Source organism: Thamnophis sirtalis, unplaced genomic scaffold (assembly GCF_051295495.1).
Source record: "Thamnophis sirtalis isolate CommonGarterSnake01/CBP01778 unplaced genomic scaffold, rThaSir2_p1.2 scaffold_2, whole genome shotgun sequence".
In the NCBI taxonomy this organism is placed as follows: Eukaryota; Metazoa; Chordata; class Lepidosauria; order Squamata; family Natricidae; genus Thamnophis; species Thamnophis sirtalis.
In genome coordinates, this window is record NW_028261382.1 from 109,185,620 (window position 1) to 109,211,753 (window position 26,134).

The 26,134-nt window shown below is 43.2% G+C and overlaps 1 protein-coding gene across 1 annotated transcript in view; it reads left to right on the top strand.

Annotated features, from left to right (window-relative positions):
* The first annotated feature begins 4,024 nt into the window (after window positions 1–4,024).
* Window positions 4,025–26,134, top strand: part of DNAAF11 (dynein axonemal assembly factor 11) — a 44,487-nt gene continuing 22,377 nt past the window's right edge. The window contains exons 1-9 of the mRNA XM_087703845.1: window positions 4,025–4,128; window positions 7,345–7,512; window positions 8,577–8,654; window positions 10,986–11,158; window positions 12,942–13,177; window positions 15,139–15,327; window positions 17,387–17,464; window positions 25,259–25,324; window positions 26,086–26,134. The exon at window positions 26,086–26,134 is cut by the window's right edge and continues 21 nt beyond it. Of these exons, the coding sequence (XP_087559971.1) occupies window positions 4,119–4,128; window positions 7,345–7,512; window positions 8,577–8,654; window positions 10,986–11,158; window positions 12,942–13,177; window positions 15,139–15,327; window positions 17,387–17,464; window positions 25,259–25,324; window positions 26,086–26,134 (1,047 nt within the window). The 5' untranslated portion in view covers window positions 4,025–4,118. The remainder of the gene's footprint in view (window positions 4,129–7,344; window positions 7,513–8,576; window positions 8,655–10,985; window positions 11,159–12,941; window positions 13,178–15,138; window positions 15,328–17,386; window positions 17,465–25,258; window positions 25,325–26,085) is intronic.

The window sequence follows — 26,134 nt, forward strand, 5'->3', positions numbered from 1 at the left end:
TACCACAGCCTTGTCCCCTGTCAGCTGTACCTAAAATAGCCACTTGGGCAGGTAAAGGGAAAGCAGGATCCTCCGGTATGGCTGTCTTGACTCCCTGGTAGAGAAAAATTACCAAAACTCTAGGTGAGCAGATGGGAGGGCGAGCAACAGCTGGCAACCCTCCTGGAACAGGTCAGACATTGTGAGAGCTGTTTCGGCTGCTCTGAAGTCTCAAAGCCCTACATGGCCTAGGACCCGGATATCTGCGAGACCCGTCTTCTGCCACATACCTCCCAACGGCTGATAAGATCTCACAGGATGGGCCTTCTCCGGGTGCCGTCGACCGGACAATGCCGACTGGCGACTCCTTGGTGGAGGGCCTTCTCTGTAGCTGCTCCGACCCTATGGAACGATCTAACCCCAGAAATCCGGACCCTTCCCACTCTCTCGGCCTTCCGAAAGGCTACTAAAACCTGGCTATTCCGGCAGGCCTGGGGCTGTTGACCTCATGAATGAGGTCCAGCCCCATTTAGTTTGAGTGCATGACGTGTTTCTTTTTTAACCTGTTTCTCTTCCCTATTTTTTAATTCTTATCCTTTTAGAGCTGTATGCTGTAAACCGCCCGGAGTCCTTCGGGATTAGGCGGCATATAAATTCATTAAATTTGAATTTCAAAGGGTCCTATTTAGGTATAAAAGGTGTACCTCTTTTTTCTTGGTGGACCTCAGAAATCTTGTTGGTAGCCCACCAAGTCCTACTCAACAGTCTGTCTAGAATATTGAAAAGAAGAGAGTGCAAATTCCTCCCCTTGTCGGTGAGATTCTTTTAAAGAGCTGTATAAATCTTCCTTTATACGTAATAATTGATCTAAGTAATCTGTCTGGATTCTGAGCTGAAATCCCAGCAGCTTTCATGTCTAGAACACACCATTTCCTTGTTGTGGTCTGCCAGCTCCTGATTTTGCAAATATACTCATGTCTTCTATTGTTGTGGCCCGCCAAGGGCCAGCAGAGCTGGCAGCAGATTCGGACAGTGAGGAGGTTGGGGAGGAACATGGGCCAGTCCTGGAGTCTGGGAAAGGCTCTGATGAGGGCTCTGTGTCGGAGGCAGAGAGGGGACCAGAGCCGTATGCCAGTTATCAGCTGCCTTCAGAGTCAGACATTAGTCAGGCAGATGAACAAAATGGGCCTGTTTTCACAAAAAATGAGCCGTTTTGGGGAGGTCTGCAGAGTGTAAAAACTTTTAAAAAAAAAAAAATTACCTGGTGCGTCTTATACTCTGAAAAATGCGGTAAATTTCCAGGATAGTAAATAGAAATGGCCAACAGAGGCACTCGCGGGCCTTTGGTATTAACAGGCACGGCCGCAGGCCAAATCTGGACCACTGGCCTTGAATTTGACACCTCCGCTCTACAGCAACTGGTATCTTTCTGGCTTATTAGTGCAGATATTAGTCAGGAAATACTGTATATGTGCAATTCAATTCAAGAGTGTAAGGTACTGTAGGACGTTAGCACCCATCCCTCTCCCAGAAAAAAGAAATATTTTAGGAAATATTAAAAGGGCAGGCATTTCTTCCAACAGCACTGTATAATTTGCCCTCACTGTGAGCATTAAGCTACATTTAATTTTCCTATAGCAAAAAGCAATTCCTGTTTGATGCTGCTCTGCTGAAGAATGCATCTTAGAGCTAATAATAAACCTAGGTGTATCAAAAATGAATACAGCTAGTCCTTGAGTTAAAACCATTAGTTTAGTGACTGTTTGAAGCTACAACACTGAAAAAAGTGACATGACTATTTTTCACACTTATAACCCTTATATCTCCCCCATGGCCATATGATCAAAATTCAGATGTTGGCAACTGACTCATATTTATGAGGGTTGCAATGCCTCAGGGATCATTTAATCCCCTTTTGCCCCCTTCTGGCAAGCAAAGTCAATGGGCAAGCCAGATTCATTTAACAACCATGTTACTAATTTAACAACTGCAGCAGTGGTGGATTTCAAAAATTGTGGGAACCTACTCTGTGGGTGTGGCCTCCTTTGTGGGTGTGGCTTGCCACCCATGTGACCAGATGGGAGTGGCTTGCCATCCATGTGACCGGATATGAAATTATGAATTAGTACTTAGGTCGGTCCAAGTAGCTATTCAGAAACTCTGGCATTGAAGCATGCAAGTCTTAAAGCTGTCAAGTTACAAGATCCTTGCCAGTGGTGAGTTTCAAAATTTTTTGGAACCTCTTCTGTAGGTGTGGCCTGCTTTCTGGGTCCACTGGTGGAACCTCTTCTTACTGGTTCGGTAGATTTGACGAACCGGTTCTACCGAATAGGTGCGAACTGGTAGGAACCCACCTCTGAACTGCAGTGATTCACCTAACTGCGGCAAGAAAGGTTGTACAATGGGACAAAACTCACTTAAATGTCTCACTTAGCAACATAAATTTTGGCCTCAATTGCAGTTGTAACCCGAGGACTTCCTGTATACATAGATTTTAAGGATGGAACTGAGCCAAGGCTGGAGACTAAATCATATGAAGAATGGTTACAGGAACTGGGCATAGCTAGTTTAGAGACGAGAAGGACCAGGGGGAGACATGATAGCAGTGTGCCAATATGTGAGGGGCTGCCAAAGAGTGGAGGGGGTCCACCTATTCTCCAAAGCAACCTGAAGGAGAGACAAGGAATCATGGATGGAAACTGACAAAGGAGATTCATCCTGGAAATAAGGAGGAACTTTCTGACAGTGAGAACAATCAACCAATGGAACTGAAGTTGCCTTCGGAAGTTGTGGGAACTTCATCACTGGAGGCTTTCAAGAAGAGATTGGACTGCCATTTGTCAGAAACGGTGTACGGTCTTCTGCGTGAGTGGGGGGTTGGGCTAGATGACCTACTAGGTCCCTTCCAACTCTGTTAATCTGTTAAAAAAGACAGAATACAAGGCAGGAGGATACCCAGTCTTTTACAAATAAGCCCATCAGTTAATTTAAACTTTGAATAGTTTGGGTCACAAAATTGCGTTGTTATTAAAAGTCATACCTTTCAAACTACAATCAATGAGCTAAGTTACCATATCAAAATCAAAGAAACTTATTGAGGACAAGTTTAATAAATATGGGTAGCCCTTAACTCACAACCATTCCTTTTAGTGACTCTTCAAAGTTATAAAAACACAGAAAAAAAAATGAATGATGACCATTTTTCACATTGATGACTGTTGCAATCACGTGATCAACATTCAGAAGCACAGCAACCGATTCATATTTATGACGGGTTGTAGGGGTCACATCATCCCCTTTGGAGACTTTCTGACAAAGTCAATGGGGGAACCAGATTCGCTTAACAACTGCAGTGGTTTGCTTAACAATGGTGGCAAGAAAGGTCGTAAAGTGGAGCAGAACTCACTTCACAGAACACTGTCTCGCTTAGCCCCAGAAATTTGTGGCTCAATTGTGGTCGTAAGTCAAGGACTATCCGTAATAATAAGAAGGGTCTATGAATTTTCCCATCATTTAAAATCTCTGCCAAATGCTAAAGGGAAAGGCGGCGCTTCTCATCCGTCCCTATCTCAATGGAAGCGACTCCCCGCCCCGATATTTCAACAATTCCGGTATCCGAGCGACTTCTCTTTAGTTTATTTTCCACGCAAATCCAAGAAACAGGTTGGAAGGGGAAGAAAAATTCTTCACTTCCAGATTATCTGCAAAGGATTTGCTTTTCCCAAACGGCTGCAGCCCATTGATCAAATTTATTGACAGCCTTTACCCATTTTACAGGAGTCGGAGTGGGTGTGTGTGGCGATAATGGAAGGGCGGGGGGTTGGGCTAGATGACCTACAAGATCCCTTCCAACTCTGTTAAATTGACTAATCTGATTAATCTGAAATTGTAGTCTTCCCCGGCTAGAGGACACCGCATCGGGACAGCCACTCGGAGAACGCAGCGCTCGCTGCAGTACCCGAACTGTGGGTAGATTGGGTCCTTTTTCTAATCTCTTGAGTTGCTTTCTCCGCCCGGGTGGGCGTGTCTAGCGAGGTGCGTGATCCCGCCTTATCTGGTTGCCGTGGCGACCGCAAAGCGGCGTCCCCGCCAGCGCCCTGCAGGAGCTGCCGAGGGAGGCGAGGGCGGCGGCGGCGGCCATGGGGCGGAGTGAGTAGCCGCTCCTCAGCCGCGGTGGCATGGGAGGGACGGGGGGGACTCCAAGTTTGCTACGCAGGCCTTCGGGAGACCACTTGCAAGCCGGCCTCGTCCGGAAAGGGCGGACTACAACTCCCATCGGCTGCGCCGCGATGGGCTTTGTAGTCTCTTCCCACCCCCCCGCCCCCCGAGTCAGGAAAGGCAAAGCAGCTTCCTACCTACCCGAAGCCCGGGTGTCCTTCGAACCAGGCTCCCTCAGTCCTGGCATCCGGAGGGTGTAGGGGTTAGACTACAAGTCCCATCAGCCCCATCCCCTGATTTATTATTATTAATAGAAGAATGTGTGTATGTGTGTGTGTGTGTATTTGCATATAATTTTAATTCTCATATATATATATATATATATATATATATATATATATATGTGTGTGTGTGTGTGTGTGTGTGTGTGTGTGTGTGTGTATGTGTGTGTGTGTGTATGTATGTATGTGTATATGTATGTATGTGTGTGTATGTATGTATGTGTATGTATGTATGTATGTGTGTATACATATACATATACATATACATATACATATACATATACATATACATATACATATACATATACATATGATAACAGATAAGAGCCTGTGGCCTAATGGCTAAGATCTCTGCCTAGTATGTAATATAGCCCAGGTTCAAATCCCAGTAAGGGTATGGCTAGCTGATGAGACTAAATAGCTTGAAATAGATCTATACTAGTCTCCCTTTATTTATTTATCAGCACAAATAAAACACACACACACACACACACACACATATATATTGTGAAATACAGTGCGTGCATGTATGTATGTATAACATAGTGTTTTATATATTTATATAAATATATATTTAACATGTAAAAAAATAATTCACTTAAATATTACCTGTAATTTAAATACTTTCTCTTAAAAGTAATATAAATTAAATATATCAGTTAATATCAAATATTATCAATTTGATATAAATCAAGTTGTAAAGTTTATCTAAAAATAAAATATACACATTCACTTAAATATGAACTATTACTTTCTATTCAATGTAAATTACACCTATAAGCTAAATTTCAAATATTATAAACGTAATATAAATCAAGTTCTAAAGTGCGTCTAAAAATAAAATATACAAAATAATTCCCTTAAATATGAACGATTTTATTTCTATTCAATGTAAATTAAATTTGCAAGTTAAATCTCAAATATACATTTAATAATATAAATCAGGTTCTAAAGCTTAACTGGATAAATCATACACATTTTTAAATCTCTCACTCCATTAGTTCCTCTCTCTTGTTTTCTCTCATGCGAGGTGGGCTGGAACGGGTGAGAGGAACTGACATCCCTCCCCCTGAGGGTTGATCTATACCCCCATGGGGTGAATCTCAACTTCAAGGTTCTTGCATGTAAATTCTTTTATCTTTTCGATACCCCCATCAAGAAGGATTTATTCCATATACTGATTATCTGATACTAGTGTATTCACATTTAAAATGCAGGTTTTCTAAAATGTCTCTTACTGATTTTAGGGAGGGATCATCTTTCAAAGAAACGTGTGTTCTGACCAAGGTTTCCCAAGAGCATGAAGCAAACTCCTTGTCCTGACAAAAACTCCTTTTTTATTAATTTGCTGTGAATTCTGCTCATTCCCATCCAGCAAAGTCTTTCAAGGGAGGATTTACAGTCACAGACCTTATCTGGCTTGGAGAGGTGACAGGCCGATATGTGCAAAACCTGGGAAGCAATCTCGGAGAGTCACGAACCAATTAAGTGAACTAATTGTCTCCTGCAAACTCCACTCCCTTTTCGTTCCTCTTTTATTTCCTTTGGGAGGGGCCATTCATTGTCCACCTGTGGCCTTACTCCCAAGTCGACCCCTGTTCTTTAGCTGTTCCCTTCGTCTGGCAACTCTGCACATGCTCACACTGGGAACAAGCTCCAGCTGCTCATCTGCCTCATTGATGTCTGACTCCGAGGGCAGCTGATAATTGTCAGATGGCCCTGGCCCTATCTCTGCCTCTGACACAGAGCCATCATCAGAGCCTTCCCCAGACTCCAGGACTGGCCCAGGTTCCTCCCCTACCTCCTCACTGTCCAACTCTGCTGCCAGCTCTGCTGGCTGCTTGCAGGCCACAACACTTGTACAATGGAGCAATAGGGTTGAAATGTCATATTTTGAGTCACTTAAAATCCCCATGTGGGTATAATGGGATGGAAGAACACTATTTATTTTGGCTGTGGGAGACTGGTACTGTGGCCCATTAGGAGCTAGGCTGCATAATTGGAGCTAAGTGGGGGGTGAGCGAATGAAACTGAAACCATCTTTCATCCCCATCCATGAAAAAATTATCTTCCATGAAATCAGTCCCTGGTGCCAAAAGGCTTGACTGCTGCTCTAAACTCCTCCTGCCATTTTCTTTTATTGATGAATATAAGGTTGAGCTTTTCTCTGCATAAAAGGCATTGATTGCAAAATAATGAAGTGTTGAAGGTTCATTAGTGCCTGGTTAAACGTTGAGTGAGATTGTTCCACTGGGTCATTTATTCTTCATTTGACAAGGAAAATCTTTGCTCTGCTAAGATCCATTTCTCAACCGCATGCATTTGATGGAACAAGATAGGCCAGTGATGGCTAATCTTTTTGGCACGGAGTGCCAAAATTGCACGCACGAACCCATAATGCAATGCACATGTGGCCCCTGTTTCTGTGCCCGTAACCCCCCCATGTGCGCCTCAGTCCCCACGCATGTGCACGCGACCTTCCTGCATGTGCCCTTACACCATACCCATGTGCATGTGATCTCCGCTCCTCCTACATGTGCATGCATCTTATGATTGCGCACCGTCCACTGTGCATGCCCGGCAGAGACCTGAAAACCGGCAGGCCGGCATGTACACATAGGAAGCGCTGAGCTGGGGTGGTGACTCGCATGCCCGCAGAGAGAGCTCTGCGTACCACCTGTGGCACATGTGCCATAGGTTTGCCATCATGGCAATAGACAATGCCAATCAAAGCACATTGTGCCACATGTTACAAGACATTTGCCATTCTTATTGTGGGTTTTTTGAAAAAAATCCCGCTCGCTTTTATGAAGCTCCTGTATATGAATGAATGAATGAATGAATTTAGTTTATTTCCAAGGAACAATCTGCATCCTTTCTGCTGTACGAAAGAAACAGGTTCTCTGTTTTATGATATGTCCTCCAGTCACGGAAGAATTGGTGAGACAGCGGGCAGAGCATAACAACTGTGAACTCTTCTCTTTGGAAGAAGTTTCCCTGCATCAACAGGACATAGAGAAAATTGAACATCTGGACAAATGGTGCCGAAATTTAAAAATTCTCTATCTCCAAAACAACTTGATCTCCAAAATTGGTTGGTATATTTCTCAGTGAAGTGAACTGATGTACATAGTGATGTACTGGGCAACGAAAAAGATATATGATAACTTAAGGGAAAAGATATACGATAACTTAAGGAAGAAAAATCATTTAAAATGGGGAAAAACTGAAATAAAAAACAGCTGGTGACCTATGTTGCACCATAGAGAGTATTTTAACTGACTGCACCTTTGTATGGTTTGCCAATTGCCCAGTGGCACATAGGACAGCACTCCAGAGGGTTAATGTCATTGCCCAGAGGATTATGGGTTGCCCCCTCCCCTCTTTGGAAGAGCTTTATAGCTCCCGCTGCCTTAAAAAAGTTCAAAACATTCCTAAAGATCCATCTCTTCCTGGGCACCTTTTTTTTTTGAACTATTACCATCTGGCAGATGGTACAGGACAATAAAAACAAGGATAAACAGGCTGAAAAACAGCTTCTATCCCAGGGCAGTAACTATATTGTGTATAGTGCAACATTAATGCAATATCAGGGGTTTTCAACTCAATTGTATAGAATGTGAAGGATATGTGTTTTTGTTTTATTTTTATAGTTATAATGTACCCTGAAGACGGCATTTAATTTCATTGTACAATGTGCAATGACAATAAAGTAAATTAAATTAAACTAAAAAGAAAATAGACCTCAGACATAGAACATGGAATCATAGGGTGGGAAGGGACCTTTGAGTCAACCCTGATACAATCTGTGTGTTTTATTCAAATTAATCCAGTCAACAATCCTTTGGATTTTTCAAAAGTTTAAAAAAAAACTGGGCAGTTTAATTTAATCCTCCAAATACTTGCAGTGAAGAGGAATGTCATTTGAATAAGAAGATCCTTAATTTATGCCATGCTTCTCTTTTTCTGACACAAACATTCTGTGTATTTAATTAATTCATCATTTTGCTCAAGTAATCTTTTTGTTATTTGAAGACGTCTTTTCCCCCTCTTTCAATGTCTGTCTGGATGCTCTTTTTTTAAGGATTAACTGCTGAACCTATTGGCACTGCTAAGTGTATCCCAGCAAAACTGACACATGTAATAATTATGTTTCAGAAAATGTGAGCCGACTGAAGAAACTTGAATATTTAAATCTGGCTTTAAACAACATCGAAAAATTTGAAAATTTGGAAGGTAAGATATTTGTCTTTCAAATAATGTTTCTATGGGGAATGCTTGTTCATACATACGCATCTATTTCTGGAAAAAAGGCAGGCGCATCTCAATTGTTGTGTCTTTATTTGTCAAACTGTGACATCCTCATACAATGTTACTTTCGTACTCAACTTCTTTGAAACTCATTGGATTTGGCACTCAATGCACAAAACTTTTGACCCGGTACTTGTGCTTGCTTGGTACTTGATACTAGAATCTAGAACTTGTCGATGTCAGCTGCCTTGTGACTCCCTACATCAGGGGTGTCAAACTCAAGGCCCGCGGGCTGAATTCAGCCTGCGGGATGCTTAGATCTCGCCCGCAGGGCCGTCCTGTAAATTGCAAAAGACCAGCCCGTGGTGCCTCTGCCAGTGAAAGTGGAGCTGGGGAGGGCGCAGTGGTCCTTTTCGCTAGGAGAGGGTTGCAGGAGGCCGTCAAGCCAAAAATGGAGCCAGGGGAAGGTGCACGCAGAACCCCCTGAGCTCCGTTTTTGCTGGCAGAGTATTAGCAAAACAAACTATTAGCAAAAGTGAATCTCCCCCCCACCAGCTCCGCCCGGGCCACCACAAGTGCCCCTGGCACGAGTGACATCGAGCTGGCTATGCCCACCATGGCCATGCCCATGCCGGACACACCCACCTGCCCCCCCCCCCCAAGGTAAAACACAACCCTGATGCAGCCCTAAATGAAATTGAGTTTGACAACCCTGCCCTACATTATGTCCTATTGGGAAAAATTTGTTTACTACTCATCCTTTTTGGTACGTATTGTACCTCCCGGAACCAATTAATGATGAGTACCGAGGTACCCCTGTATACAATTATAAATGATTTCACGAGTGGACCCAAAGTTTTAAGAGGCCACTTGCAGTCCTGGAGCAGTAAAATAATAGTATCCCAAGTCCTTGGGAAGAACTCGATAGCTGGATCAAAATGCCAAATCCAGCATTAAACATCTGGCTGACTGCGCAATCAGTGGTAATATATTTAATTTATATATTGCCTGATTCCCAGTGATTCTGTGCAGTTCTAGTTAACCATCCATTCTGAATGTGTGCGTCCTGGACCATTATATTTTAAAATCAGAAACAAGTATTTTGTCAGCATTCCTGAAATATTTAATGACATATTTTTGAATGGCATAAAAAAAAACAGGTTGGGAAGAAACTGCGGTTTCTGATCACATATTATTAATTTATGAAATGTATTGACTACCCAAATCCCAAGGGACTCTAGGCAGGTCACGTATAAGTAAGATGATAAAGTGATATGTAAAATTACATAATAAAATATAATAATACACTGCAGTTCAATAATAATACAAATATGATTGATAGTTATTGTCTTGAAATCTGAAAGTTATAAATTGCTTTCCTGATTTTGCACTTATAAATGTTTAAACATTTACATCTCCTGTTTTATGAGAAAATGTTTTATGACTTGAGAAACAAATTTTAATCATTTTTAAAATAATCTTGGTCAACCTTTTTAGCATCTGATATTTACTTTTATAAAGGTAAAGGTTCCCTTCGCACCTATGTGCTAGTTGTTCCCGACTCTAGGGGGCGGTGCTCATCTCCGTTTCAAAGTTAAAGAGCCAGCACTGTCTGAAGACGTCTCCATGGTCATGTGGCTGGTATGGCTAAACGCCGAAGGCGCATGGAACGCTGTTACCTTCCCACCAAAGGTGGTCCCTAGTTTTCTACTTGCATTTTTACGTCCTTTCGAACTGTTAGGTTGGCAGAAGCTGGGACAAGTAATTGGAGCTCACTCCATTACGTGGTGCTAGAGATTCGAACCGCTGAACTGCTGACCTTTCTAATCGACAACCTCAGTGTTGTAGCCACTGAGTTACCACATCCGACCTTGTCAATCAGAAAGGTCAGCAGTTCGGTGGTTCGAGTCCTTAGCGCCGTGTAACAGAATGAGCTCCCATTACTATTCTCAGCTTCTGCCAACCTAGCAGTTCGAAAGCAGGTAAAAAACTGCAAGTAGAAAAAATAGGAACCACCTTTGGTGAGACGGTAACAGCATTTCATGCACCTTCGGCGTTTAGCCATGCCGGCCACATGACCACGGAGACGTCTTCGGACAGCGCTGGCTCTTCAGCTTTGAAACGGAGATGAGCACGGTCCCCTAGAGTCGGTAACGACTAGCACATATGTGCGAGGGGAACATTTATCTTTACCTTGTTTACTTTCATAAAAAGGATGAATGAGGAAGGGAGTCAGCACGATGACTTTGAGATAGGAGTGTGTGTTAATTCAAGGTAGAGTCGATCATTCTATTTTAAAAGTACTTTTTCAAACAGGTTGTGAAGATCTGCAGAAGCTGGACCTGACAGCAAATTTCATTGGAGAATTGTCTAGTGTCAAAACGCTGAAAAACAATATACATCTCGAAGAGCTCTTCCTCGTAGGAAATCCATGCACTGATTTCGAAGGCTATAGGCAGTTCGTGGTTGCTACCCTACAACAACTCAGAGTATGTCTAATCGATTAAAATAAAAATTAATTTAAATAACAATAGCCCGCATTTGGTTCAAAGGGAGAAATCTCTAATTGATCACATTTGTGGCAATTTTCAGTCATCCAGGTTTTGGTTGTCCCAAAAGTGCTTTTTCAAATGGCAACTGGACTTTCTGGTTTTTCTTTGAAGGCAGTTCGATTCTCATCCAAGAAGTTTTTTTTTCCCCAATCTATTTTTTTATTTTTAAATATAAAAAAAACAATATTTTTTAAAAAAGATCTCATCCATTACATACAGCATGTCGTTTGGTTACAAGTGTTTTTGTGTCCAAAAGCGGTATATAAGTCTAACTGCTATTGCTATTTCACATCCAGAGAAATATTCTGCCTTTTCAATATTTCCTAGGATATTTCATTTTTCTGGGAGAGGGCTGGGTGATACCTTCCTACAGTACTTTAGAAAAAGTAGTAAAATCAGGAAGGTAACATCAATTAAGAACAATGTACGGGACTATGGTCCTTTGTTAGGGAATTCATTATATTTTACTTAAAGAGATTTATGGCTGTAGCGATACATATAGGATTGCGTTGTCTGGGGAGTTCTGGGAGTTGACATCCACAAGTCTTCAAGTTGCCAAGGTAGAACAAGGCAAGAGATCTTGTCATGCCTACCAACCCATTGGTCCTCTCCTGCAGATCTTACCAACCAGAAACATTCCTAATAAGAGAGGCGGCTGGTATATGCAGGAGCTCATGCCGGTTGGACAACTTTTGAATTAAAGGAGTAAGTGACAGTAGGGTTATACACGAAGTCCTTGACTTAACGACCACAATTGAGCCTCACATTTCTGCTGCTAAGCGAGAGACACTTGTTAAGTGAGTTTCGCCCCATTTTTACAACCTTTCTTGCCACAATTGTTCATAGAATCAATGCATTAGTGAATCAGGGCTAGTCACACAATCGTTAAGTAAATTTGGCTTTTCCGTCAACTTTGCTTGCAAAGTCGCGACAGGAGATCACATGACCCCGAGACAATTGCAACCATCGTAAATAAATACATTCCAGTTGCCAAGCATCCAAATTCTTACCTTGTGAGCACGAGGGCGGCCGCAATGGTCATAAATGTGAAAAATGGTCATAAGCCACTTTTTTCAGTATTATAACTTCGAGTGGTCACTAAAACAAAAGGTTGTAAGTCGAGGACGATCTGTATGTCAGTTATGCCATGCAAATAGGTAGAAACAATATTTTCATACCTTTAGGAATTTTGCCTTTTGTTTTTCTAGAAATGGGGACGGGAAATCATGCCTCAAGATTTGATGATTCAATATTAAATCTTGGTGGATCCCACCTAATGAATTCCACTAAAATTCCACTAAAAAGAGGTTTCAGGGTCTCCTAAGAAGAATATGTCTCAGGTTTTATTTTTTTTCTACATCTGTTTTAGGATGTGTAACTAAGGGGGAAAAAAATAACAGAAGGTAGATTTGCTCGTCAGTTACCAGTTTTATTTTATCCCTAAAATTATGTGAAAATATTCTTCACCCTCACTTGCAAACCATCAGTAAACATCATCCTGCCTGCCATTGGCTCATTTTCCCCATAATATTTATTTTCAAAGTTGTCCGTCCTTGCAATACACTTGATTTATGATAATCGGAACTGGAGGAAATTGGAATTTAATCATTTAAATTTAACAAAAAGAATAAGTTAATAAAAACAAAGAGGGATCGATTTCTTGATTTTGGTGTATTGGAGTATCATTTCCTCCTCTCACCTCCCGACTTTCTTTTGAAAGTTTTTGGATGGCAAAGAGATAACGCGGTCAGAAAGGATTCAGGCTTCCCAGAACTATCCTGAGCTGGAAAGGAAAATCCACGGGCAGGAGCAAACCTATCTCCTGAAAAGAGAAAAAGAAAAAAAAGAGGCAGAAAGACGGATGCAAGAAAAGCAGAAGGAAAGGAAGGAGAAGAAGAAGAAAGGACAGCATCTGGGGTTTGATCAACCACCACGCACAGATATGAAGACACCCACGTAGGTGCCTCTTTAATTCATTTGGGGCCGAGAAAACGGAATATATACGGATAGGATTTTATTTATTCAGTTCTCAGTGATTTAATTTGTACAGCCAGTCATCTCACCAAATGACTCTGAGCGGTGTACAAAATTAAAAATAAATAGAAAAATTGTAAATCACCCATCAGAAAACACGAAATTAACCATGAAATAGATCCCTGCACACACTCAGGGTGCCAAATCCGAGCACTGAATCTGGTATTGAAGGACTTAGAAAAAGTCAACAAGGTTGGTGCCATCTTGATCTCCAGAGGGAAAATAGTGGACGCTGTGGCAGAACAGACACAACTCCTAGGTGCTTCCCAACCAGCATTCCCTAGTTGATGGGACCCAAACTGTAGCCATTCTGTCCGAACAGATTGGGCAGGAATTCAGATCAGGAGAGTTTGTTGTATAAATGCTAGTGTATCCTCTGTTCTCCCATGAAAATCAGATCTCAATGGAATGGAATGGAAGAGAAATTAGTCCCTGGCTAATGCAAATCCAGAGCTTCTAGATCAGGGCTGTCAAACTCGTTTTCATTGAGAGCCACATCCGGGTTGGGTTTGGAATGGGCGTGGCCAGGGTGGGCATGGCCAGCTCGACATCATTTGTGTCTTGGGCATCTGTGGTGGCACGAGTACTCGGCAAGTGAAAACGGGCTCCAAGCTCCATTTTCAGCTGTGACGGCCTCCTGCAACCGTCTACCAGCGAAAACAGAGCTCGGGAGAACTGCCTGCAGCCCTCACAACAGTGGTGGGATTCAGTCAGTTCGCACTTATTCGGGAGAACCGGTTGTTGGAAGAAATCTCCTTTTGTTTTTTTCCCACTTTACAGGGCTAATCCTGTAAGGAAGGCAAGAAGGAAACATAATGGTGTTTCTAACCTCATTTTTACTGCCCTGCTTATAGAAACCGCCTCTCCGCTTAACCCTTATTGCACTGCAAAAGCGCCCATAGACCTGAGTGACGTTGAGTGGGCTACGCCCACACAGTCACATGACCATTGAGCCACACCTACCTCCCCCCCCTGTTCATTAGGGCAGAGAACTGGTTGTTAAATTATTTGAATCCCACCACTGCCTCACAAGCTCCGTTTTTGGCTGCAACAGCCTCCTGCAACCGTCTGCCAGCAAAAGCAGAACTCAGGAGGAACGCCCGCAGCCCTCGCGAGCTCCATTTTCACTTGCAGAAGCACCACCAGCTAGTCATTCGCTGTTCCTAGGGCGGCTCCGCGGGCCAGATCTAATAACAGCCAGGTCAGATCCTGCCCACAGGCCTTGAGTTTGACATCCCTCTTCTTGATTGTCTCTGTAAGATTAATTTTGGTTTGGTTTTATAATTTTATTTTATTATTATATTTTATTATTTATTTTGAATATTATAATAAACTCGTTCTTCTAGATAGCCCAGAGATTCACTGGACAGAAAGATGCGATAATCCCAACAATCATATAGAACTTAGTTACATTTTTATTGCTACCTAATCTATTTATTTATTTATTTTTGCACTTGGGAGACAATTTGGAATTTTGGAAGTAGGTTGCAAGCTGTCTCTCAGGATAGCTGACATGGAGAGATATGAGCCATCAAGGGGGCGGAGGGGGGGGAGGGAATGGAATACACCACAGGTTGAATGGAAGAGAAAGCTCTCTTTTGTTATCTCCACTGTTTCTGGGCAAGGAGGCACACCTCCCAGAAAAGCACCGAGATGCTTTGTTTTATTTTATAAGAACGTTCCTTGTAGAGTCCAAAATCATTCTTGCAAATAAAAGTGATGCTGGGAATTAACACTTTGCGACAGACTAAATTCCTCAGTCGTTCACATGGAACTGGTAGGGCTGCTCTCCTACTGGTCTAGACACGTGACTGGAGAGCAGGATTTGAAGTGGATGAATAAATCAAATGCCCCAAGATTTTCTTTTGCACATTGCATTCCAGCTACTACTCCACAGAAGGAGCAGGGAACCACCGAAATTGTGAAGAAGGAGATGGAGATTTTCGTAAATTAATACTTGAGGATGACGATGAAGACAGGGAGTTTTGGGATGAACCAGTGGCTCATACCCCAGAAGCCAGGTTAGAGATTCACCAGTATCTCGAGGAGAAAAGGAAAGAAAGAGAAAATAGGTATGCATAATTTTTTATTTCATTTATCTATTTGTTTGTCAAATATGTACAAGGTAACAGGTATAATATAAACTTGAACAAAGGAAGCAGATGCAGATAAGTGGGGACAGTAAGACAGGGATGCTGGTGCGCTTATGCACAGCCCCTTCAAGGACCTCTTAGGAATTTAGGTGGTTTTTTTTATTTTTTAGGTATTTTATTAAGATTTATAGGCCGCCCTTTTCCCTGAGGGGACTCAGGGCGGCTTACAACCATTAGGGAGGGGGTACAATACAAAATAAACAATATATAAACAAAATAAGTAGTAAAAACACAACATGCATTCTACATTCAACACTCGGGTGGGGCAAATTAAGGACTTATCCCCAGGCCTGTTGGGAGAGCCAGGTCTTGAGGGCTGCGCGGAAGGCCTGGACGGTGGTGAGGGTGCGTATCTCAACGGGGAGATCGTTCCACAGGGTCGGAGCTGCAACAGAAAAGGCTCTCCTCCGTGTAGTCGCCAGTCGACATTGACTGGCGGATGGAATTCGGAGGAGGCCCAGTCTGTGCGATCTTATCGGTCGGAGGGAGGTAATCGGCAGAAGGCGGTCTCTCAAGTACTCAGATCCACTACCATGAAGGGCTTTAAAGGTGGTCAACAGCACCCTGAAGCGCACCCGGAGATCAACAGGTAGCCAGTGCAGCTCGCGGAGGATGGGTGTTATGTGGGCGAACCGCGGTGCGCCCACTATCACTCGCGCGGCCGCATTCTGAACTAACTGCAGTCGCCGGATGCACTTCAGGGGCAGCCCCATGTAGAGCACATTGCAGTATTCCAGCCTAGAGATCACAAGGGCTCGAGTGACTGTTGTGAGAGCCTCCCGATTCAGGTAGGGTCGTAACTGGCGGACCAGGCGGACCTGGGCAAATGCCCCCCTGGTCACAGCCGACAGATGATGATCGAGAGTCAGCTGTGGATCCAGGAGGACTCCTAAGTTACTAACCCTATCTGAGGGGTATAAATGGGGTGAGGTCCATGGTAGACAGTTTAAGGTTGAAGCTGTGAGGGTTTAGGGTGAGGGTATACATGATGAATGGATGGATGGATAGTGGGTGGATGGATGGATGGATAGAGATGGGTGGGTGGATAGATGGATAGATAGATCTAGATGGACGGACAGACGGCTAGATAGATGGATAGACAGATCTAGACAGACAGACAGATAAATAAATAGACAGAGATGATAGATCTAATCCAATGTCTTATTTTAATATTTATTTCTTGAGAAGCAGGGCAATTGTGAATTACCGCAAAGTCATATTACCTGAAGCCTTATCTTTAACATCTTTTCTGAAATGGCCCATTCCCCCCCTAAGATGTTAATGACTGCATCTGCAGCTTGTACTAAGTTGTTCAATTATGGTTTATTGCATGCACTGCAGTGGCCAGGATTCACATAACCCACTAAGCCTTATTTTAGCTTCAGTTCTGTTATGGACCAGACTTCAGTCACATCAGCATCTGGTTTTATTAAAAGATCGAAATGGATCCCACATCGCAGAAATCATTTTTCCCCCAATTGTCCAGTAACATTAGAATCAAGCAGGAGGCTTTTGTTACAATAGCATCCATAGAGCAAGTTTTTGTGGATTTTATATTGTAAATATGTGTTTACAATATACTGTATATTTGTACAAATATTGTAAAAACAAGGTTTCAAACAGGCTGATTATTTTAGAAATGAATTAAAACTACACCTTTAAAGTAGCAAACATTAGAGAGACGTTGCAAGGGATGAGAAAGCATCTCTTTTCAGATAGGAATTTGGTACCCAAGGATCAAACAAGCCGAAGGAGCCATCATCATTGTCTTGATTATATTTGATTTGCTTCCTTAAAATAAGGCATCGCATCAGGGTTCTTTCAACGCATTAAAGCAAATGGGATTTTTTTGTGTTCTGTCTTAATCAAGAATTAAATGAAGGCTTTGTCATCTTTCTGCTGCTGTCTTTGCTAAGTGGCAGAAGGGATGAGAAAATATATTTTTAAAAAACTTTTTTTTCCTTTTCCTTTTAAACAGAGAACAAGGAAACAAAGAGAAACCTCTGCGGACTTTGATCACGCCAGAAGGAAGAGTTCTGAATGTAAATGAAGCCAAGTATGTAAAAAAGATACAATTCATGAACCATTTTGAGCATTCAAATTGGTTAAATAAAGGGTGGGCGGCCCAATTTCCTTTCATAGGCTAAATGAGGAACCAAATGTGACATTTTTTTTCCAGTTCCCTCCCCAAGTTTAGATACTGGACCTTTGTTTCAGAGTCTGCCCTATGAGAACAGAAGTCCAAAATAATCAAGATATCTGATCCAAGCCTGAACCCTTTTGTGTAGGTGTGACAACTTTGCACATAGGTTCAAGAGGCAGGACTTTTGAGGATCTACCCTTGACCACTTTGATCATAAGCCCTGGACTGCTTCTCAACCCTGGGTGCTACTGAACTTCACATACATGCTTCTCTGTTCCCTAAAAAGTAAAATTAGATATAAGTTGTTCTCCTCCCTTCTGGTCTCTATGTAGCCCAAATTAATTATTAAAAATAAAAAGCCTGTGAAGTAATCTGGATTCAAAGGGCAAAAGGTGATAGACATCATATGTACTGTATTTGTCAGAGTATAAGACGCACCTCTTTGCCTCAAAAAAGAGGCTGAAAATCTGGGTGCGTCTTATACACTGAATACAGCATTTTGTTTGCCTCCCGAAACCCCGCCCCCTTCACCAAAATGGCTGTGCAGAGCCTTATGGAGGCTTTCAGAGAACTCTTGGGGGCTGGGGAGGGCAGAAATGAGCAAAAAATGGGCTGTTTTTGCTCCCCACGGCCCCCAGCAGCACTCTATAAGCTTCTAAAGGCTATTCATGCAATTTTTTTGACAAAAAGGGCCCGTTTTTGCAAAAATTGGGGCTTTTTTGTTCGTTTTTGCCTCCCCCACACCCTCCCAGGAGTACTCTGCAAGCCCCCTAAAGGCTATTCATGCCTTTAAAAAAAAACTGAGCCCATTTTTGCGAAAAACGGGCCATTTTGGGGGTGGTTTGCAGAGTACAAAAACTTTCTTCCCCCCTTTTGGAAAGCTCTTTAGTTAAAGTGATTGATGAGAATTAAATCGATCAAGTGCTGTGCCAGCAGAAACAAAGTCTTAGGTGCTGCAGATTGTCAGCGATCTCCTTCTCCAGCACATGGATAAATATACCTGGAAACATCTACCTACCTATCTACCTACTCTCTCTCTCTCCCTACGTACCTACTGTATTTCGCTCTCTTTCTCTCCCTCTCTATCCCTCTATCTACCTACCTACTTTTTTTTTAATTTGCCTCTTCAAAATCTTGGTGCGTCTTATACTCAGGTGTGTCTTATACTCTGAAAAAAACTGTAATTGTATTTATTTATTTACTTATTACATTTATTTGCCAACTGTCTTGAGTGACTCTGTACAATAGTATAAAACCATAGATATCTCCCTTTTTACAACCCTACAAACCCTTAATTCGGGGTAGACTTGGTGGTGGTGGTGGTGGAGCTGAGCGTTTACTGGCCAGATGCCCTTCCTGATGCCTATCCAGAGTTCGCAGCAGATATTTTTCTCTTTTTGCATTAGGAGAAAAATATCTACCGTTACCTTGGATTGAACTCTCAACCTTGCAAGTGGGAGGCAAGCATCTTCTCCACTAGGCTACCACGCTGCTCTATAAAACCATAGATATAAAAAGCTGGCAGAGCCAGGGTTTAAGGCTCTTTTGGAAGGCCAGGAGTATGGGGGTGAACCTCACCTCCAGCAGGAGAATATTTTAGGGGGCGGGGGCCACAGCAGAGAAGGCTCTTCTCCTTGATCCCACTAGCTGAAATCCTTTGACCAACGGGGTCCAGAGAGGGCCTCTTCTGCCGGTGTGAATGGGCTGAGCCAATCCGATTGCAGGAAGACGGTGCCTCATATAACCTGATCGATACACACATAGGCTTGGTCAGGAGGGCCTTGAAGCAGATAATGCTTTTTCCTGTAGAGACTCTCAGTCATCCAAGTCCTGGTTGTCCCAAAGTGGTTTTTCCAGAAGGCAACTGGACTTTCTTCTTTTTATCGTTTTGCCACTCATCCAGGAAGCCTCTTCAGCTCCGACAGGATAGTGAGGAAAGAGAAGGATCCATATTCCTTGCAGAAAGATGGACAACCATGATGTGGATGACTGAGAGTCTCTACAGACTTTTAGCTGTACCGTTTGGGATGAACACCCTTTGAATGGTCTGGGAATAAGGAATGGATTTCCAGAGAGGAGAATTGCAGATTGCAGGGGCCGGGAGCACTGCTAGGGTGACCCTGGGGATGCGGATGGACCTCCAGCTTATTTGGCAACCCTCTAGAACAGGGGTGTCAAACTCGATTTCGTTGAGCGCCGCATCAGGGTTGTGTTTGACCTCGGGGCCAGATGGGCATGGCCAGTTCGATATAACTCGTGTCGCAATGGCCTCCTGCAGCCCTCCGCCAGCGGAAACGGAGCTCAGAGTGGCCTGCAGGTGCCCCCTCCCCCAGAGGTCCATTTTTGCTGGCATGCAGGAGGCTGTTGGGGCCGAAAACGGAGCTCAGGATGGCCATGTGCAGCCCCCCTGAGCTTCATTTTCGCTGACAGAGGGCTGCAGGAGGCCAGCATGGCCAAAAAAGGACACTTGGGACCTCCTGAGCTTCATTTTCGCTGGCAGAAGGCAGTAGGAGGTCATTGTGGCTGAAAACAGCTGGGGGCGGACACGTGCAGCCCCCCTCCAGCTTTATTTTTGATGGCAGAGGCACCGCGGATCGGTTTGCTATTTTCAGAGCGGCCCTGCAGATCAAATCTAAGCATCCTGTGGGCCGGATCTCGCGCACAGGCCTTGAGTTCGACACCCCTGTTCTAGGAGGATGCAAATGACCAGTTGTCTGCAAGGAATATGGATCCTTCTGTTCCCACCGTCCTGTCAGAGCTGAAGAAGCTTCTTGGCTGAGAGGCAAAACGTCTTCAAAAGGAAAAAAAAACAAGAAAGTCCAGTTGCCTCATGAAAAAAGCGCCTTTGGGACTTTTTTTCCTGTAATTGTGTGACATCCAAGGGAAGCTATTGCAAAAGGAGAGAAAAGACAAGCGTTTCCAGCAAGTATCATGTATGCATCTGTGGGCCCTTGAAATCACACATCACCTTTTGAATCCGAGTTGTTGGCCGGCATTAAAATACACAACCCTTCACTTTACTGCCACTTCAGTCTCGCAAAGGAAAGGATGACAACTTCTCTAAGTGGGGAATGAAGAAGGGCGACAGGAAAGAGACATTGCTGTTCTGTCTTGCTGGAAGTCTCAGGGAACGGAGCATTTTATCAACTACTACTCCCTGTGCTGGAGAAAAAATAATAATCTAGTGACGGTTGCACCAAATAGAGTTGCAATGCAATGGCTCAAAACTTGATGTTGACAGATGAGAATTACAGTGGTGAGAACTAAAAACATAGCCAAAAAAGCTCCAATGATTTGAGTAGCCAATAAGGCTACCTTTTCTTATGTCGTTAAAAATATCCCGATAAAGGATTTACAACCTAAATGTTGGAGATGTGACTGTGTTGATGCTACGTATTATCATATATGGTGGACTTGTAAAAAGGTCAAAGCATTTTGGATAAAAATATGGTGGATTATGCAAAATATTCTTAAAAAGAGGATAAAGTTTACTCCTCAGTTATTCTTGCTAGGTATAATTACTGACTGTACAGTTATAGAGACTAATTTGATTTTGAACTTAACAACAGCAGCAAGACTGCTGGTGGCGCAGTACTGGAAGAAGGAAAATTTGCCTACTATTCAAGAATGTATGTTAAAAGTAAAAAATTTAGCAGAGATGGCTAAAATATCAGCATACCTCAAGGATCATTCAGATGAGAAATACAAGCTGGAATGGAGAAGATGGATTGACTACATTCAAAATAAATATGGGACTAAGAAAAGCCAGATAGCTTATGAATGAATGAGCAAGGAATGTTACAACTTGTTTAAAGTTAGCTTTACAGAAGGGGAGTTAAGAGTACAAGCGAGGGATGATGCTAAAGTTAGTTAGTTTATTTTAGAATATGGTTGTTAAATGTTTATACCCTGTATTTGCTCTGGGAGGTTGTGGGGGAGTGGGGGGTGGGTGGGAGGGGATGTGGGGTCGGTGAGGGGAAAGGAAGGTATATATTTGTAAAACTCTTTAAAACTTTCAATAAGAAAAATATCCCGATAAAAAACCAAGGGAAACCACAAGCAATAAACCTTACTTCAAGATCAGAGGTTTATTAAGATGGAAAGTTGGAAGGGGTGGTGGTGAAAGAAAGGGTATATGGAGGGTCGAAGAGGTACATTGGGTTTTTATTTTGGGGGGTACTGCTGATAAGAGGAATGGCTGTGTTTATTGTTTAATGTTATAAGGCCCCAGTTATGCACAGTATATATGTGACTGTACGAAATGAAAATGGAAAATAAAAACACATTTACAACAACAACAACAACAACAACAACAACAACAAAAGATCAGAGGTTTATTGTTTCATGAACAATTTTGAACATGAATCGCAACCTAGCATTACTTACATTAACAACTTATTGCAATAAGGGCCACTGGTATAGCTGAATCCGGCAAGGATTAACTACAGCCAGTGGCCCTGAACTCTTCCCAATGAATTCTTTTTATACTATACTGCACACCTTTCACAACTCACTTCCTTGTTCCATTTTACTGACAGATAGTCTCCACATACACCCGTGTACATTTGAAGGGTTGAAACACTTGTTACTTTCCTCATTTCCCACCATCTCATTCTTCCTGCTCTAAATATATCCATGCGAGTACAAACTTTGCAGAAAATGCAGACGCACAAATCAGACACAATTCAGCACATTTGGGATAAGTCCGGTATATTTTGCAATTACCGGGATGTTAGTTTGAAACTTTGGTTCAGTGAGGCCTGTGAGCTCACTCCTAGGCCTACTAAAAAAAAGGTGATCACATGCTTCCAGATGTGGGGAAGGATACTTTGGCAGTCCTCTAGAACAGGGGTGTCAAATTTGATTTCGTTGAGTGCCGCATCAGGGTTGTGTTTGACCTTGGGGCCGGATGGGCATGGTCAGCTCGACATAACTCGTGTCACAATGGCCTCCTGCAGCCCTCCGCCAGCGGAAACGGAGCTCAGAGTGGGCTGCATGTGCCCCCCCCCCCCAGCTCCTTTTTTGCTGGCATGCAGGAGGCTGTTGGGACCAAAAACAGAGCTCAGGATGGCCATGAGCCGAGAGTGGCGCAGTGGATAAATGCAGCACTGCAGGCTACTTCAGCTGACTGCAGTTCTGCAGTTCGGCTGTTCAAATCTCACCGGCTCAGGGTTGACTCAGCCTTCCATCCTTCCGAGGTGGGTAAAATGAGGACCCGGATTGCTGTTGGGGGCAATATGCTGACTCTGTAAACCGCTTAGAGAGGGCTGAAAGCCCTATGAAGCAGTATATAAGTCTAACTGCTATAACTGCTATGTGCAGCCCCCCCCCCCCCCCTGAGCTTTATTTTCGCTGACAGGGGGCTGCAGGAGGCCAGCATGGCCAGAAAAGGACACTTGGGACCCACTGAGCTTCATTTATAGGCCTACTACCTGCAACTTTCCAATGGATATTTTTCTCCCCTCACCCTTAATACAGGGAGGAGCACCTTTTGAGAGGTCAGAGGCCTCCCTTCAGCCTCCTCTTCCCTCCAGAGAGGCTCAAAGTCATTCTTGTGAAAATGTCACTGGCTGTGTGAGACGGATATTTTTAGTGGGTAGAAACTGCGAATGGATTTGAACCGAGGACAGATTGTGGTGTAAAGCACCAGGCCCTGATTTCATTTGGCTGTTTCCGAGGCTTTAAGAAGGGAAAGCGGAGCTGCTGAGGCTATCCTGAATTTGAAACAGTAGTTGCTTCTCCCAACAGTACAAATAAACAGATAGATAGTACAAATAAACAGATAGAGTAAATACATTTTAAAACATCGTAGCATCAAGAAGAAACACGCCAACCGATTAAGTGGAAAATAAGAAAAGAAAAAATTGGTGTGTTGGAAGAAATGTCCTTCTGGGTTCAGTTCCAAGTGGGGAAAAAGACACTGGAAACATGGAGGCTGCTTGGAAAGATGGTTTTTAAGGGTGGACAGGACCTCATGGTTTGAGGTCCTGGGGAAAAAGGTGATCACATGCTTCCAGATGTTGGGTGAAGAAGAAAAGAGGGAAAAGGGGGGCTTGCTGAGAGTTACTGAGTTTTTTATACTCTCTGTTCGTCCCCACCTCTCTGTTTCCTGTTCCTGTGTAAGAAATGTATTCTGATTGGTTGTCAAACTCCCAGGAGCGGAGTGTGGGTGGGGTCTTAGTTAACGTTGTAGGTTGTGTGTCTTTTGAGTTCCAAGCTTGGTTGAGTTATCAGATGCCATGTGGTGAGTTTCTGTTTCAGGCTAATCCTACCTTTGCTATGTAGAATAGGCTGGCTCAGGCCATTTTAATGGCCCATTGACAAAGGTGGGGGCTATTAAGAGTGAGTCTGTTTCCTGCCTAAAAGCATGTTTCTCCATTTCTTATCCAGGGAAATATAATATTCTGCCTTTTCAATATTTACTAGGATATTTCATTCTCCTAGGAGAGGGGTGGGTGCTAACTTCCTACAAGATAAAAATGCATTATTTGTTATAACTAAAGTATTTTTCTGAGTAATGTATTTATATATATGTCTGTCTGTCTGTCCGTCTCAGATATCTTTGAAATTTGCCCAATTACTGTCATTTTTTTCATGTTGATGTTTGCCCAGCCAAGGATCATAGTTTAACTGCATAAGAAATTAAACAAATACAGTACATTCTGAAAATTCAAATGGATAACAGGAGCTGTCAGAAAGGGTCTGTTCTTATAAATAGGAACTTTAAATTTCATTCCTAATTGGTGATGCAGGACAATAGGGCTCTCGTCTAGGAACTAGAACAGCTCCGATTTAGTGCAGGGTTGGATAATTAAAAAAAATAATCTCCAAAAATATTAGGTATTATTTACATAACTCCAGACATCCATCCACAAGGGGTGGGGTGGGGGAGAGGGAGAGGGAGAGAGAGAGAGAAGGAAAGAGAAAGAAGGAGAGGGGGAGAGGAGGAGAAGGAGAGAGAAGGGGAGAGGGAGAGGAGAGAGAAAGAGAAGGAGGGAGAGAGAGAAGGAGAGGGAGAGGGGAGAGAGGGAGAGGAGGAGAAGGAGAGAGAAGGGGAGAGGGAGAGGAGAGAGAAAGAGGAGGAGAGAGAGAGAGAGAGAAGGAGAGGGAGAGGGGGAGAGAGGGGGAGAGGAGGAGAAGGAGAGAGAAGGGGAGAGGGAGAGGAGAGAGAAAGAAGGAGGGAGAGAGAAGGAGAGGGAGAGGGGGAGAGAGAGGGAGAGGAGGAGAAGGGGAGAGAAGGGGAGAGGGAGAGGAAGAGAGAAAGAGAAGGAGGGAGAGAAGAAGAGAGAGAGAAGGAGAGGGGGAGAGAGAGGGAGAGGAGGAGGAGAGAGAAGGGGAGAGGGAGAGGACAGAGAGAGAGAGAGAGAGAGAGAGAGAAGGATAATATATGCATGGATAACAATATAAAGATTAGTTCACTTAATTAAGGTGTTGGGTTTTTTGCCAGTAGATGTCTCTCTTTCAGCACAAATGTGTAGGTTGAATTATGTGGAACTTAGGTCACACATCCCATCCTGTTTCAACTGAAAAACAGGCCTGGGCTTTATAACATTAGCAAGTTTTTAGATTTTGCCAATCGGTTTGGGGAAGGATGTGTATTTTGCTAACTGCTAGATTGTCCCATCTTGAATACAAAACCACAACAATTGAAGTTTTGACCCTGCCCTTCATCCAGTCATGCCCAGATCTTGCTTCTCTTATATCTAGGCTTCCTTTCTCTTTGGAAGATGACGATGAAAACAACCGGTTCATCTTGGATCTTGGTGTTTACAGGTCAGAAGGATTTGTTTTATTGGCTCTTTCTTCTGAGACTGCTAAGGGAGGCGGCGGATTATGATTTGGCTTTTTGTTCACAGCTGGAGAGAAGAAGAAGAAAATAGTAACTCTGCATTAAATAAAAGGTTGTATTGGAAGCAGGTTGCACACCATCTTTTGAACTATGTAGCTGTACGTCACTCTGCTTTTCATGGGACCTCAGGGAACAGACATCTATGGAGATTCTGAGTCATCCAGGTCATGGTTGTCCCAAAAGGTGCTTTTTTCAAGATGTCACTGCACTTTCTGGGTTTTTTTTCTTTGAGCAATAGCAGTAGTAGACTAGCAATAGCAGTAGACTTATATACCACTTCATAGGGCTTTCAGCCCTCTCTAAGCGGTTTACAGAGAGTCAGCATATTGCCCCCAACAATCTGGGTCCTCATTTTACCCACCTCGGAAGGATGGAAGGCTGAGTCAACCCTGAGCCGGTGAGATTAGAACCACTGAACTGCTGATCTAGCAGTAGCCTGCAGTGCTGCATTTAACCACTGCGCCACCTCGGCTCATTGAGACATTTCGTTTCTCATCCAAGAAGCTTCTTGAGCTCTGACTGAACAGTGGGGAAGAGCTGAAGAAGCTTATCAGATGAGAAGCGAAACATCTTCAACGAAAAACCAGAAAGTCTAGTGGCCTCTCTCTCAAAAAAAAACCACACTTTTGGGACGTGGGGAACAGAGAACTGCTAAGCTAAATGGTCTTCTCCCTTTCTCTTTTAGACATTTGGACATCTCCTTCCTTAACGTTGACGTACAGCCTACTTATGTC